The 14,837-nt window shown below is 40.6% G+C and overlaps 3 protein-coding genes and 1 long non-coding RNA gene across 11 annotated transcripts; 2 read left to right on the plus strand and 2 right to left on the minus strand.

Moving 5' to 3' along the window:
- Positions 1-245: 245 nt before the first annotated feature.
- Positions 246-4,241, minus strand: LOC108615917 (polyprenol dehydrogenase). Of its 7 annotated transcripts, XM_089471770.1 has the most exons (6): positions 3,798-3,922; positions 3,633-3,729; positions 2,452-2,652; positions 2,257-2,364; positions 1,002-1,383; positions 246-937 (listed from the first exon to the last, which is right to left on the minus strand). In XM_089471770.1, the coding sequence occupies exons 3-6, from the start codon at positions 2,621-2,623 to the stop codon at positions 535-537; spliced, it is 1,065 nt and encodes a 354-aa protein (XP_089327896.1). In that variant the 5' UTR covers positions 2,624-2,652; positions 3,633-3,729; positions 3,798-3,922; the 3' UTR covers positions 246-534. The 7 variants fall into 7 exon arrangements, with proteins under 7 accessions (XP_089327896.1, XP_089327898.1, XP_017866249.1 ...); XM_089471772.1 differs by lacking the exons at positions 3,633-3,729; positions 3,798-3,922 and adding an exon at positions 4,118-4,241; XM_018010760.2 differs by lacking the exons at positions 3,633-3,729; positions 3,798-3,922 and adding an exon at positions 4,034-4,177.
- Positions 4,242-4,647: 406 nt separating this feature from the next.
- Positions 4,648-12,596, minus strand: LOC108615914 (uncharacterized). Of its 2 annotated transcripts, none has more exons than XM_018010756.2 (5): positions 12,023-12,596; positions 8,514-9,669; positions 5,534-6,793; positions 5,101-5,471; positions 4,648-5,031 (listed from the first exon to the last, which is right to left on the minus strand). In XM_018010756.2, exons 3-5 carry the CDS (start codon positions 6,426-6,428, stop codon positions 4,855-4,857), a joined length of 1,443 nt encoding a protein of 480 aa, XP_017866245.1. In that variant the 5' UTR covers positions 6,429-6,793; positions 8,514-9,669; positions 12,023-12,596; the 3' UTR covers positions 4,648-4,854. The 2 variants fall into 2 exon arrangements, with proteins under 2 accessions (XP_017866245.1, XP_089327873.1); XM_089471747.1 differs by lacking the exon at positions 12,023-12,596 and adding an exon at positions 11,512-11,676.
- On the plus strand, positions 9,664-11,492 carry LOC149268569 (uncharacterized). The gene is made up of 2 exons (XR_016270594.1): positions 9,664-10,472; positions 10,541-11,492. It is a non-coding gene; the product is annotated as an uncharacterized LOC149268569 (long non-coding RNA).
- Positions 12,597-13,271: 675 nt separating the features above from the next.
- Positions 13,272-14,824, plus strand: LOC149268570 (uncharacterized). Its single transcript, XM_089471767.1, has one exon. The coding sequence runs from the start codon at positions 13,434-13,436 to the stop codon at positions 14,781-14,783; it is 1,350 nt and encodes a 449-aa protein (XP_089327893.1). The 5' UTR covers positions 13,272-13,433; the 3' UTR covers positions 14,784-14,824.
- The last annotated feature ends 13 nt before the right edge of the window (positions 14,825-14,837 follow it).

The following is a 14,837-nucleotide window of genomic DNA, read 5'->3' on the forward strand; positions in this document are numbered from 1 at the left end:
AGCTGCCGCCAAGAAATATCGAAGTGGATTTGTTGCTGCTATTGCTGCACTTTTGTTTTTTTAATTGCACTTTTTGGTCTGCTGCTGTCGCAGCTTCTCCTCCTCCGCCACCTCCTCCTCCTCCTCCTCCTCCTCCAGTTGCTGCTGATGGCAATCACCGCAGACAAGTTAATTAAAATAAAAATCCATAGAGATATGTTATGCTGTTGGCTTTAGCATCTTCATCCACATAGATAGATCGACTATTCTGAGTAGCGTAACATATTTATTTTGAAACTATTCGTAATTGAATTAAAATACATTTGGAGTTATACCTTGTTATCCACACTTATCCGACATTATCCGACTTTAAGTGAAGGCATGCAACATGCTTGCAAAACAAAACAAATACATTTTTTTAATTATTCAAATTGTGTTATTCTTGTTTTTAGCTTTTTTTTTTTAATATAAGATGATATTAAACATGAAATTACTTAACAGAAAATTACGTTGCACCAGTTGGGGAATGTTAGCAAATGTCATACATAAATAATATTAGAGTGGATATTCGCCGTTGCCGTACTGCTTGATCTTCAGCAGCGCGCAGGAGTGCTCAAAGAACTTTTCGCACTTGGCCGGCTGCTTGGCGTCCGCGTGGAAGGGTCCCTTGCCGCCGTTGCTCAGATAGGTGCCTCCCTGGCCCTCGATGGACGGATCTATGGCAGCGAAGACAACGGTGCGTGAGCCCCGCTCCGGCGTCTTGAAGAAGAGCTTTTTGAAGAACGGCACCGCCGTCGTGGCCGAGTGCTCAAACAGATCCGTGTCCACAATGCCCGGATGCACCACATTCACCTGCACGTTGGCCTTCTCCGCATCCAGCAACGTCTGCAGGTGGCGTGTGAACAGAATCTGTGCCAGCTTCGACTGGCTGTACGCAGTGCCGGGATAATAGTATTTGCTAATGAAACGAGAGAAACATTGTGAGTCTGAGCCGGCAAAGATATCCTTTATCATTCACTTACAGTCCATTGAGGTCCTTGTAGTTGATGCGGCCAATCAGATTCACGCAGGAGCTAACGTTCACAATGCGCGCATTTCTGCCCGGCTTGCCAGCCGCACGCAGCTTCGGCAGCAGCAGGTGGGTGAGCATGAAGTGGCCCAGGTAATTGATGGCAAAGTGCGATTCGTAGCCATCGGCCGTCAGCTTGAATGGCGCGAACATAATGCCCGCATTGTTTATCAGCAAATCAACTTTGGCATATGTCTGCGAGATCTTTTGCGCAAAGGCACGCACCGACTTCATATCCCCTACATCGAGCTGTTCGCAAATCAGTTTGCCTTTCGTCTGGCTGAGATCGACAATGCCGCCAACAGCGTCTTCGGCACTGCGCGGATCCCGAACGCCTGTAAGAAAAACAATAATAATTATTAATAAATAATTTCATTTTTATATAAATAAATAGCCTATATAAACTTCTCTGCCCTTAATTAAAAAATACCACATTGGAAAAGAAAATCCCTCTTTAGCACACTTCATTAAATACCACAATAACAAAATATCCCTCATAGTTGTTTTAGCATATGAAATGTAAGGTATTTTTCAGTATGCCCAAAAATATGCAATTATTTCCCCTTTCGAGTTCCTAGCAAAATGTTGCTGTGAATTGTGGACTTCAGGTGTGTTGCAGACTGTGTGTGTGGTTTCATTACCAATGCAATTCACGCGATAGCTTGGGGTATTTTTAATTTTAAAATTTTGTTTTTGTTTTCGTCTATATATGATATGCAAAGAATGTTCAAGTTTAAACTTCTTGTTTGGCAACGTGGACTTTAGATGAGTCTGTTTCACAGTGCAGTGGATTATATTTCTGCATATGCGTTACTGACGATGGTATTTATACACAAAATATTTAAAATTTTGGGTTTTTATAAGCTAAATTATTACAGGCTTTAAAGTAAATACGAAAAGGTAATATTATTTCTGTGTGCCCTAAAGCTATGCAGCAACATTTGTGCTGCAACATTTTCGAGAGACAACATGTTGCTAGAGTGGACTCCAACTGTGTGGGTGTAGAAATATCAAATAATGTGTGAAATTTGTTCGATCAAATCACTCAGGCAATGCACGTTTTGGCCCAACTTTTATTTCTATTATTTCTTGTCGTGTGTTGTGTTGACTGAATAACAAGTGGTCGGAGCTGATTTACATAGCCGTTTCCAGACAACGCTACCAAACAAAGTTCAATTGGTCAAGTACTCAGATGCCCATTCACTCACCCATTATAACAGTCATGTCGCAAGCCAGTAATTTCTCTACAATGCGCAGGCCAATGCCGCGATTGCCGCCCGTAATGACAGCAATGCGATCTGGTTGTTTATAAAGTGCTGCAAGCGAAAACAATAATCAGATAAAAATGTTGTTAATTGATAATAATTGTAGGAGCAGATTTAGCTAATTGTAGATATACATACCCACACGATCCCTGGAGGCGTATTGTGCATCATGTATGAGTCCAGCAATGCCCAAGTACTGATAGCGGAACTCAGTCTTCCATTCGAACCAGGACTTGGGTATGCCTTTGGTTGTCTTTGTGAAAATAAAGCCGCACAGCAGCGTCAGAATGATAAGCAGCCAGAGCAACATGTTGCACAAATCAATTATGTGTATTTTGTCTGTGGAAGATAAGGAATCAATGTTGCTGAGTCAAAAAGTATTTGTAAGCGGGCGAGGGGCAAAGATCGTCGTGTTGACTTTGATAAGCCCAAGTCACTGTATGAATATTCACATAGATATCATAAATATGTATATTTGTACTTATGCATATATAGAAAAATGTCTATAAGCAGCAATTATTTGCTTGCAGCTGTGCTCGTTGTCCGCAACTTGAGTCAGCAACAAATATTATTTATTTTTTTTCCCACTATTTTTGCTTCTCGTTCCGCCTGTGCCCATTTTTAGCCATTTCAAGTGTACTATATATAATATAGATTTATTTATTTACTTAAGTACTGCACTTTGGATTCAGTTCGTTTTTTTGTTTTGCTCACATCGTTGCCAATTAGTGTTGAATTTAATTGCTTAACGTTGACTGCGGAGAGCTTCGCGGCTATTTAAAATAATCATTTTATTATGAATATCAGCTAGAGCCATGAAATTATGGCCCAGTTAGCAGTTGGTTTTCTAAAAAACAACAACGACAGCGACAGCGGCACATAAAATGCAAATTAAAGAAAGAGAGTCAAAAGCAAAGGAATGAAAGTTGAAGAGCCAAAGAATGGGCCAATAGCTTCGAAAGAAACAGACGACAAAAAAGCATAGACTCAGTAGAAAAGCAAACATATGAAGAAAAAAAAAATATAGAAAAAAACGTTACTCTGATGGGTAGCTCCAGAGGTGCGAAGAGAGCTACCAAACATACTTAGTCCACAAAAAACAGTTTCATGGAGTGTGTGTGTGTGTGTGCATGGCAGCATGCATGTGTGTGTGTGCTTGTGTGACTTTTTGCGCTGTCAACACTGGGCACAGGCCGTCTTCTTCGACTTCCGTCAACAAAAAGAAACAAAAAAGTATCTGCCTGCATTTGTTAACTTTCTATTTCTTTTATTGTTGCGCACAAGTGCACAAAGCCTTGCAGTTATATATGCATATTTACTTGAACCTCTACTTAATGCACTTAAATATGTGTATGTATGTATGTAGACTAATGCGATTTCAATGCACTCGCTCGTGTCCCGAACTCTCGGCCTATGCTAATATTTGACAACAAAAAATCAACTTTATTCACTTAAATGGGTAAACAGTTTCAAATTATATATGCCTTTGACGCAGCACGTCACGTTTCCAATTCAATTTAGTAGGTCCAAACCGGTTCTCAATATAACAAAACACAACCGCACCGCTGGAAATTCAAACGACAACTAAAACGTTATAAGTTTCGCGCGCTCGTTGTCAGTTTAGAACCTGAATTTAATTTTCAATTGTGTTTTTGTTGCTGCTATCCGACGACGCCAAGCAACAGGTGTTGACAGGTGAATTAGCTGCCCAACAAATTACCCATTATAACAAAATGTCAATTCACAATTGTTAACTGTTAAAGTGCTTCAGATAGTAACATTAATAATTCGATAATTATATTACATAAAACTTTTAATGAGCCATTAAGCTGACTAAATATCTTAAATTGCCACCAAAGAAACTTAATCTGAACAGCTGTTCAATTGCCGGCTTTCAGTGTGACCACGCACCGCAAGCTCCAAAATGTTGGCGTTTCCATTCAATTTATTTAAATACTAAAAGTAGGATTTTAGTTGACGTTACAAATGTCATTTGCATATTTTGAATACTTGAGTAAAAAACTTATTTTATCTAGCTGTTTTTGCATTTATTTATTAAACAAAAAGTATTACAGTGCATTTAACAAAAGTGTTATGTCAACTAATGTTATTGTTGTATAGTTTAAATTTGTATATATTTTATGTAAGTAGAACAAATTGAAAATCGAAAAAGAAGCTAAGCACAAAAACAAGAAATTCTAAATATATATATACGTACTTACAATAATTTGTAATTTGTAATCAAATTTTCATTTGCTAAATAATACAAGGATTTTCAAAGTGTTTCTTGGTATGTATGTGAGAGTGTGAGTGTGTGTTTATAATAATTGTATATATTCTTTATGAGTAGGTATATATTAATAAATCTTGAAATATAGTTTTGTTTAGTGCGCCTAAAATCTAGAAATAAAACATTTGTTTTTGAAAAATTGGGGAAAAAATAGTGATTTAAATTGTTGCCAAAATTGAAGTCTAAGTTGAAGCTGCTTCCCCATCCTGATGTACAGGAGATGCAGCAACATCCTTAGGCTGCTTTGACTGTCAATTCTCCATGGACATGTTGCCAATATCATCGTTAATGGCCAAAACTTGAGTGATAAAATTCTGATCGGACACCACTTCGCACAGAGATTTGCATAGCTCCGTCAGCTCATGCAGTGACATATTCAACTGTGGCGCCAACTTCATCAGATGCTGCGACACATAGTCCGGCAGTTGCTATAGAGATATAGAAAATAGATTAAAATTTGGTGTACTTTTGTTTATATTGTATATAGTTCAACTCACCTTGCCCTTGGCCACCTTAAAGACGCTAAACATAAGCTTGACCTTGACGCGCTGCTCATTGGGTCCATCGTAGAAGAGCGTCAGATGCGCTTCCTGCACATTGGCCACCAGCGGGAAGTAGAGTCCCGCATAGACGCGCCCCTTGGCGTCGCGCGATAGCAGCGAGCGGAAATTGTAAACCAAATTACGGCGCACAGTGACATCCACCGCGGTATTATATTCCTGGGCAATGTATATCAAGGATGTCTTGAAACTGGCCTCATCGCCGCGTATCTCCCGCTCCTTCCACTCCACAAACTTCTCGCTGTGCTGGCTGAAGGTATAGCAATAGTCGCGCTGCAAATGCGGCTCCTTGGATTGATTGAACCAGCCTAGAGAGAGAAGAAGAGAATTTAGTACATCTCCCTTACAGTGATTGTGTTGCTCTGCTCACCTGTGTGTGGATAGCTCTGGTCGCACATGATGGTTACGGCGCGTCCCACATGGTAGCCCGGATCCAGTATCATGACACCACGACGCTCGCCAATGGCAAAGCGCATGGCAACCATGACGTGCTCCTTCTCGACACCCGCATCCGCCGAGTTCATGCCGTACTCCTCATCCATTTGCACATAATCATTGCAGTCGGCCACCTGCTCCTCGCAGGACACCACATAGAGGTGATGGCCCAGCTGGGGGAACATCTGCACCAGGCGCGCAATTATCTCAAAGGCCAGCGAGACGCACATGTGATGGCGTCGATTGATGGGCACATCATAGAACTGGAAGAAGCTGCGCAGATCGGAGCGCCGTGTGCGCTTGAAGCTGCGATAGAAATCCACGAAGAGATTCACCGTGTTGTAGTGCGTCTCCTCCAGCATGCGCTGCAGCGCCGTCTCCACAATGCCATTCAGCTCCTCGTACTGCCAGACGTTCTCGAATACTAAGGTCTCCTTGGCCGGCTCATCGGCGCTGCCCCAGTCGGGCAGCGGCAGAGGATGACCCAGTGGCCAGACACCGTTGATCTGATTGTAGGCCGACAGATCATAGCCATCGGCCATGGCCCAGTTGGCGCCTGGGTGCCGCTGCTGCTGGACAGTGGGTGACTTCTGTCTGGACAGCACCCGGATGATGTCGGAGTAGCGCTCCGATGCGGCTGCCACCGATGTCAGGTCGGTTGGCATCCACTGGTGCTGATGCTGCTCCTCAACATCTTCTTCGTCATCGTCCTCGCTGGATGTGGAGGGCGTGCGCGAAGGCGTGGTTCGCGTGGAAGCGCAACTGCTTGGCTTATCATCTTGCTCATTTGTGACACCATGGACTGTCGTAGTCAATCCCATGCCACGCATCGCATTCGCCAGCTGCTGCTCCGCGGAGCCACCGCCTCCGCCTCCAGCAGCGACGCTGCCAAAGCTGTCATCGTCGTCGACATCATCAACGTCGACGGCATAGCTGGGCGTCGCTGCCGCACCATCCTGGCTGGCTGCAGCGGCGAGTCAGCTCGGCCATTCGGCACCCCAACGGCCCACGGTGGGCACGTAGCCACTTTCACAGTCATTGAATGTTGCTTCTAGTTGAATGTTGATTGATGCTTGGGCGGCTGCGGCAATCGCAGAGCTGGCTCCAAGACTATTCAGCAGACTATTCCGGCCCTGCGCTCGGTTGAACAGGAGGTCCGGCTCGTCTCCAAATTTCGTTGTTAGTTTAGACTGATCTGTTGAAAGGAAAAAGTCGGATTAGTTTGATTTTAATATTTTAGTTTTAATAGGCTTTTTTTTTATAGCAACCTTATCTACCTCTAGCTAACACTATTATAATCATAAACTATCGTGTGTTTGTTATTTCGCTATCAATTCCATTTCATATCTCGTTTCCTCTATAACAAGTCAAGTTATTGCTTGAATTTGTGTTTCTGATTCTAAGTGGCAAATAGTCTGTATCAGCGTTGATCGATAAGTTATCGATTCAATTATATAATTCTATTATCTGGTTGTTTAATAGTAAAAAATAACCTCAATATCATTTACTACAGTTATTTGGTATATTTTTGCAGAAATCCTTTTACTACTTTAGATGTTTATTTTTAATGATTTTTTTTCCCCATTTTTTTTATTGATTTTTTTTTAGTTAAATAAGGTTAGATTTTTTTTTTTATTATTAATTTTTTACAATTTTCTTTCTTTAATTATATATATTTTATCAATTTCAAGTCCCCAACAAGCTTCTAATTGCGTTTAAAACCTAGTTTGGAGATATATTTATTATCTTTTTTTTTTACATTTCTATAGACTATGCCTTATATAAGACTTATATGCAATGAAACTATCCCATTATTTAGACATATGCATATATACTATATATCTTCTATAATTGCTTTCTCAACATTTTGAGCATTTGCCAAATAAAAAGGAAAATTCCACGTGACCTAGCTCAGGTAGCACAGTTCTAGTCTAAGGGCCTTATCTGTATGATGATACGAGCTGCATCAGTTGTTATTCAGCCTAACAAGAAAATCATCTGGGGCTAATAAACAACTCAAGGTTAATCAGGAGAGATGACGGGACATGCCGTTAACTTGTTATTTGACTTGGGTACACATTACTTTATAGGCAGAGACATCTGTACATATGTATATAATATATATATGAATGAAAGTCACGCGTAGTTATATAGAATTAGCCCCAAGTGCTGATAAAGTCTGACTGATTATGCGCTGGGTTCATAAAAATCAAATAGAGAGCCGTTGGAAACTCGGCAATGAAGCACCGGATGATGCCCAATCGAGCATGGCGCAACAACAAGGGGCAATGGGGCGACGTGTCGAGGGGGCGATGGGGCGATGGGGGAGCCAGCACGTGTCTGGTTCATGTGCTCAACTGTTCCGCCCACTTGAGAGTGGCAAACGTGAATTTCCACGAACTTTACGTTGCTTTCAACTTAACTTAATGCATTTCAAGGTTTTCAGCATACTGTTATTTATTTCAATTAAAATTAGTATTATTATTGCGCCATAGAATTGCTTTGTTTGTTTAAAAAATAATCTATATGTGAGTCACATGAACTGTGATTTTACAAATTAACGCCCTTTACGAGTGAATATGAATCAGCGACGTGTACTAAATACAAAAATGTACTAAAATACCTCAAAGCACTCTATGTGGATCTAAATTCATTTTAGCTCCACCTGTTGTTAGGCAACAAAACCTAAACGGACAGTAAAACGCATGTCTAAAAATATAAAGTTGCGATCTAAAAATATTTTAGCTCCGGCCACCTGTTGTTAGGCAAACGCTAACAGTGACTCTTCAACTGTAGCATAGGAGAAAATAACTTGCATGGAAAGCCGTACCCAAACTAAAGGTATGCTTGCACCAAACACTATAGAAATTTATATAGTTTCAGTTATAGTTATACATTTATTATGAAAGACTTACCCATACAATGGCCTAAGCCCAATAAACAAACTTGTTGTTTTGTTGTGTAGTGTTGTTGCTGTATTGTTGTTGTTCTTGTCAATGTGTTACACTGCTCAGACGAGTTTTTGTTTTCCGTTTGATTGAAAATATCGAATAACACAAAATTGAAGTTTGATGTCTACTGCTTGCAGTTGTTCTCAAACTGTTTGCACTTTTCTCTTTTCTTGTCGATGGAAAACACAACGAAATTAAAAAAAACCCGTAACGCGAACTAAAAAGCAAACAACTTATTGTTGATTTGCTAAAGTGAATTTAATGTCTTTGATAAGTATCTTTTCTTCTTTACTTTTCTTCTGCTACGAAATTAACCTTTATTTAAATCGGTTTTCTTTTTGTTTTGGTATTTATCGCTTTTGCCTGTTTAATGCAGGTCAGAGTTTTTCAACAATATTGGCGAATTAATCGACATCGAAGTGGATTTTCTTGCACACTTTGTCCGCTTAATATATATTTTTTTATATTATAATACGTTTCTACATATACCGTTAAAAGTATATGCACTCTTGCAGTTGTCTATTTTTTTCGCACAGATGGCCCTGCGTATGCTTTGGTCCGTTCGTGATCCGTTCCCAACGAGTGTCGAAATGCGACTGAAAATTGAGCTCTTTTAGCGACGATTGTTTCGATGTCGAATGCTGAATGCACACAGTTCGCTGATACGAGCGTGTTTATATACACAGCTCTAGGTTGTTGCTTTTTTGTTTTTGTCTTTTTTTTTGGGGTGGGTGACGACGACGGGCGATCGCAATTGCTATTGTTATTGTCTTTGATATCGGCGAGGGCACAGCGACGGGGCTGGCACAGTTTCGCTGGCTGCCTTTGCGTTTGCTTTTGCGTTGCCTTTGCTTTGGTTTCCTCTTGTTTTTCGCTCTATTCGCACACACTCGCACGTCTATGTGTATGTGTTTATATACATATATACCTTAATATGTGACGCAAAAAAAGCTTTAAAAATTCCACAGGGCTTTAAGCCAACAGACAGAATGGGGGGAGAAACGGCAGGAGCGATTAACGCGAAGTTTGTTTTGCTACGTACAATCGTGTCAATATTTTTGTTGTTGTGTAAACAAAAATAGGGGATTTGATAATTGGAGAAAAGACGAGAATCCGGTAACTGTAATGAGTAGAAAAGAGAAGATTTGCTTTAATTCAATTTAATATTGAGATGGAATGACAAATAAATAAATAAATAATGTAATGCAAAAATAAATGGGGTGCGTGTTGTGCATATACGCAATTTAAGTGTTGGAAAATTCCATGAGAGAATTAGAGCTAGCTTTTGATGGTACTAAGACATTGTTTGCAAATTGACGTTATCATTATGATGTTGTTGAAACTCTTATCGAAATGTAAATAAATAAACGTGTTTATTGCGTAGTTAGAGCAGTTAAAGCATATGTTTGATATATGAATTAGCATAGTTTATCGGGTCTATTATTCTTTATATAGCCCTAAAGAACTAGACTTGAAATGAAAACGAAATAAAAACAATCCTCAATTTCCGCTCCTCAACATCCGACCCCTCCTCTATGATCTTTCGTTCATCTGCAATATATGTGTTTCTATTATATAGCTGCCATATAGTTGAGGTGCTTTTGCGTCGTAGCAAATACCTATCATTCTGTCTAGCAAAGTTGTAAAACCCTAGGCGCTCTCAGACAGTTTGCCATTTGACCTTGAGGCAATGCAATTTTGCAATTGTTGTTGCCACAATTGTTGCAAACATTCGTCTTTATGTTTATGCCGACTGCCCAAATTTTTAATTGCACACAAACAATTTCTATATTATATACATATATACATATATGCATTCATATATATTAGTATGTTCGAGAAACTAAAATATATTTGTACTAGATAGATATATTTGTCAAAGTGAACGTGAAATCAAATCAATTGAGGGCATATTTAGCATAAGTCTGCATAATCTAAGCATATTCATTTTTAATTAAATAACTAATTAAGGTTTCCTATCTCAAGCGCAGAGCCAATGAACGATTTACGATTGGCGAGAAATCAACACGTCACGTATACGCCGAATGATCCGGAAGCCAGAGTCGTAAAGTGAGAAAACAAATTGAAATGTCTTCGAGCTTCGGTTGCAAATTGGATTAACTGTTGTTCGGGCCATAAATAAAACTTTGCTGACGTCATCAACGAAATATGAACGTGGCCACCAAGCTCAGCCCAATGGGCCACATATGTACATATGTGACGAGTGCCGTTGTAAGTAGTTCAATGTCGACACAGCACCGACGTCATCAAGGCGTCCCGTAGGCCCAAAGAAATTAAAGATTGTAGCCGGCCGGTGCGTGAGCTTGCACGAAATTCTACTCCCAGAGCAGAAGAGTACCCACTAATGCATTCACCCACTCACATCACACATCATACCCACACACATGCACACATGCAGAAGCATATTCATTGTCCACATTCTTCCAATGGCCGTCGATTTGTATGTGCCATGTGCCACGTGGCGTTCCGCTTATTTGTAAACAATTTTCAACCGCGTGCTATTAGTATTGGTGCGTTGGCTGCATTTATCCTCGTCTCCGTTTCACATTCGTTTTTACTATCAAAACATTGCGTACTGAAGGATGGATGGAGCAGTGCGCAGGCTCGTGAACTCTTTGGAATTTCCAGTTGAATTTATTGGAATCTATACATATGGTTCTTCGTGTGTGTAACAAAGGTAAGGAAAATGGAACGATGAACGTTGGGAGTGCATTGATTCGTTACAGTGGCGTCCTGAATATTTGCAAATATTCAGTTCCTTGTGGGTAATACGCTATAATAACTATAAATTAATCTAACTTACATATGCCAAAAAGATACACCCATATGTTATTGACTCGAAATCTTTAAATATATTAAGCTAGCTAAATATTTAATTTATATAGGTTTAAAATTGTAAATAAATAAATAAAAATTAAACTAGCTGATGTCGTTCGTTTACCGTGTTTGTGCAGCTCTATTTATTTATGACATTTCCTTCCTCTCTACTTGTGTGCCATATGGTTCATAACAATTGTGGAGAACAAAGAAACTGCAGCGCTTCAGTCTAAATTTACCCATCGAGCTGTATACAATATTTTGGTACGCCACTGTAGCCAAAGCTGGGCAGCACAGATGTTTTGCGCATTTGCCTTGCATATATCAAAGGAAAAGACAGAAAAAGAGAGAGATAGAGAGAGAGGGAATGAGAGCAATAGAGAGAGGAAGGGAATTTCTTTGTTGTCTACTTTGGTGCTGCTTGTTGTTGTTGTCGCTGTTGTCGCGAGTCCTGCTGGCATTTGGGTGGTTTGGGCTGGGTTGGGGTAATTGTTGTTGTTTCTGTTGGCCAATGCGCTTTTCATGGCGAAATTATAAAATCAATATGAACAGCGAAAAACAATGAAGTGAGACGGCCCCCGTGGGTATTGGGGCCTTGTGTATAATAATAGGTGATTGTAATGAGAAAAGCTTACCGTTTATTTCACACGCGCACACAGTCACAAGCACTAACGGCACTAACTTGGTAAACACACACACACAAGCACGCACGCACTCAAGCACACACACACTCCACGCAGACGGTCGCCGCCTGTGGAGGAAGGGAAAGGGTCGAACGTTTTTAGTTTAGTCGCTTTAGAAGTTTTTACTCCAATTGTAGGAACCGTTATAGAAAAATAAAATCAATATAATTAATTTGGTGTGCATATTGGAAACAGTCATGGCACAACGAATCCTTCTTGGTAAGGCACAATACGACTACGCCACGGATCTATTTTGGTTTTCTTATGGAGCGGGCGACGGAATCCTTTCAGTTTTTGTGTCTTTTGCGTTTGTGTGGCATTTAAAAAACTACGAAATCGATGCCGTCACTCGGAAACAAACTTGAGCGTAGTTTGAATCCCTAGAGCAGGAGGCCCTTAGACAGGCACTCAAAAGTATAGTATAATTTGTATTCAATTATGTATTTAGTTTGTCTGTGGGACGACGAAGTCCTCGGACTAAGCCCAACTGCTGCGTTCGATGTAGAAAATTCGACTGTCTGAAACATGGGCTGCGACAGGCCGTTGAGTCACCCAAGTGCGTTTCAGACACTTCCAGGCGACTTCCAGGCTACTTCCAGGCCACTTCCAGTGGTCGAACGTTGAGTTGCCTTTGCACTTGCGGCAATGCAGTGGCAAATGTTTGCGTCACCAACGCAAGGCCTCCAACATGCGTGCCACACGCTCAGTAACAAATTACGTTTGCCTCGATATATCTAGAGACGTCTATATATAAAGATGTATTTATTGATTAAGAAATTGATTAATGACGAACTCACTTTGACGAAAAGGTCAACTGAAATGATAGAATTGCCTAGAAGAAGATTGTGGAGGTCTAAGTGAAGATTTTCTTTGGCAATAATGCTTATCTATGTTTATGTAGTATTACCTAATTACTGATGATTAAGCGATTGATTAACTGCACATTTATTTACACAAAAATATTACATTTCTACCTTAAACAAGTTGTATTCAATATGTCTGCTTGTCTGATTGATTGATTGAATGATTTATTGATAGAAATAATAGCCCGTTTTGTAAATTGTACATATGCATCTATAAAACTGACTTGATAAAGAATTTCATTGATAAACTGTTAAACAAAATTGATAAGCTGATAGACTGAGCGATTGACTGATCAAAATAGAATTTAATAATTGTCAATATTCAAAAAATATATAAAATACACTGATTCACAAATTGCTTGTTTAATAGTGCAAGTAGAAAAGGCAGCCAAAAACCTGTCAACACCAGACCATAAAATAAAAGCTAAATTGCCATCACTGAGTCAAAAGCACTTGTGAACGCACTTTGTGCTCAACAAAATGTTTTGGTATGGAAAACAATGTCAAATGTGATACACAACAGAGTGAGAATTATACTAATGGTAATTGTGGCAATTGTGGCGCACGACTCACTGCCCAGCAGTACAGTGAATGCTGACAATAATGGACAGGCTTACAGCAGGAAGCAGCGCCGCACTCAATCACAAGTGCAGCCTCAGGCCTCAGCTGAGCGACACACCCTGGATGCAAACGCGAATCTCAATAGTTTGCTCGAGCTGTTGAACAGAAATCAATTCGGGATTAGTGCAGGAGGAGCTAGCCATGGGAATAAAGTGAGAGCCGATGCTGGCAGGCCAAGATTGCGGAGTCTCAACGAAAATGAGAAACTATTGCACTGGCTGAGCAATAACAGCCCGGAGCAGGAGCAGCAGCAGCAACAGGAGCAGAAGTTGCTGGTGTCCTCGGCGCTGGCTGCACGGCACAAAGACAATCAGCGCATGGAAAGTGAATCTGCGGATCGAGCATTCGAGCACCTGATAGCAATGAGTTTGAAGCAGGGTAAAATGGATGAATCTTTAGCAGACAAAAGTGTTGAGGCTAAAAACTTACATGCGCCCTTCTTTCACTTTTGCAAGACAAAGGGCAAACAAGAGGGTCCCAGCTCGCAGGACACCTGTCCGGCGCGCAAAACCAAAACTAAAGGCAAAGCCAAACCCAAACTCTGTAAGAAGAAAGTTATGCAGAAAGTGGCTCGATTGCTGGAGCTGACGAAGAATATGAAGCAGCGTTCGTGTCTGATTATTAAAAAGCTCAATCAATTGGACACCGAGATACATAAGAGATGGCCAGGTGTGAAATCCAGGGGCCACAAACATAAGACGGACACCAATAAGACAATGCCTCCACCTCTGCCCCATGACAAGTCCCAAAGCGAATCGCCGCCTGGAGGCAAGCAGAAAGAGCGCTTAGATAGGCCAACGCCAATGCCCACCACACAATCACCCTTTAAGCACAATCGCGGCTTCTACTTTGGTTTGAGACCACTTGGCGAGGATAACACCGACGAGAGTTTGGCAGCAGCCTTGAGAGAGGAGCAGAAACTAGAACAAAAGGTGCGGGAGGAGCATCAGCTGCAGCGAGAGCGAGATGACAAAATAAAGCGAGCGAGATACGAAGCAGCTCCGCCAGCAGCTGCTCGCATTGAATACTTTGTGACAACTCCAGCACCTAGAAGAAATAACTGGCATTATGGGAATTATAGTGCTATGAGTAAGAGGAACAAAGAGAGTTTAGATTCCAACATACCAAAAAATAGGCCTATCTCGGTGAAGAGACTTAGAGCGCAATTGCAACGAGTCCTGCGGCAGCACAAAAGAGCCAGACATCGCCTTGCACTTCATACAAAATAATTTCATTTATATAATTAATATATATTTTTTACAAAGTGAAACAGTTTAACTTTT

This window comes from Drosophila arizonae, chromosome 5 (genome assembly GCF_054131065.1).
Source record: "Drosophila arizonae isolate 15081-1271.41 chromosome 5, UAZ_ARI_1.0, whole genome shotgun sequence".
NCBI classification, from domain to species: domain Eukaryota; kingdom Metazoa; phylum Arthropoda; class Insecta; order Diptera; family Drosophilidae; genus Drosophila; species Drosophila arizonae.

What these genes read in the sequence shown, in the direction of transcription:
- LOC108615917 (XM_089471769.1), bottom strand. Translation starts at nt 3,453, where the DNA reads ATGCTGCCATGCACACACACACACACACTCCATGAAACTGTTTTTTGT. An exon ending in CGCCTCCAGGGATCGTGTGG is followed by an intron (nt 2,365 to 2,451) that starts GTATGTATATCT and finishes TTTCGCTTGCAG; the next exon opens with CACTTTATAAACAACCAGAT. An exon ending in TACAAGGACCTCAATGGACT is followed by an intron (nt 938 to 1,001) that starts GTAAGTGAATGA and finishes TCGTTTCATTAG; the next exon opens with CAAATACTATTATCCCGGCA.
- LOC108615914 (XM_018010756.2), bottom strand. Translation starts at nt 6,428, where the DNA reads ATGCGTGGCATGGGATTGACTACGACAGTCCATGGTGTCACAAATGAG. An exon ending in CCAGAGCTATCCACACACAG is followed by an intron (nt 5,472 to 5,533) that starts GTGAGCAGAGCA and finishes TTCTCTCTCTAG; the next exon opens with GCTGGTTCAATCAATCCAAG. An exon ending in TTAAGGTGGCCAAGGGCAAG is followed by an intron (nt 5,032 to 5,100) that starts GTGAGTTGAACT and finishes ATATCTCTATAG; the next exon opens with CAACTGCCGGACTATGTGTC.
- LOC149268570 (XM_089471767.1), top strand. Translation starts at nt 13,434, where the DNA reads ATGTCAAATGTGATACACAACAGAGTGAGAATTATACTAATGGTAATT.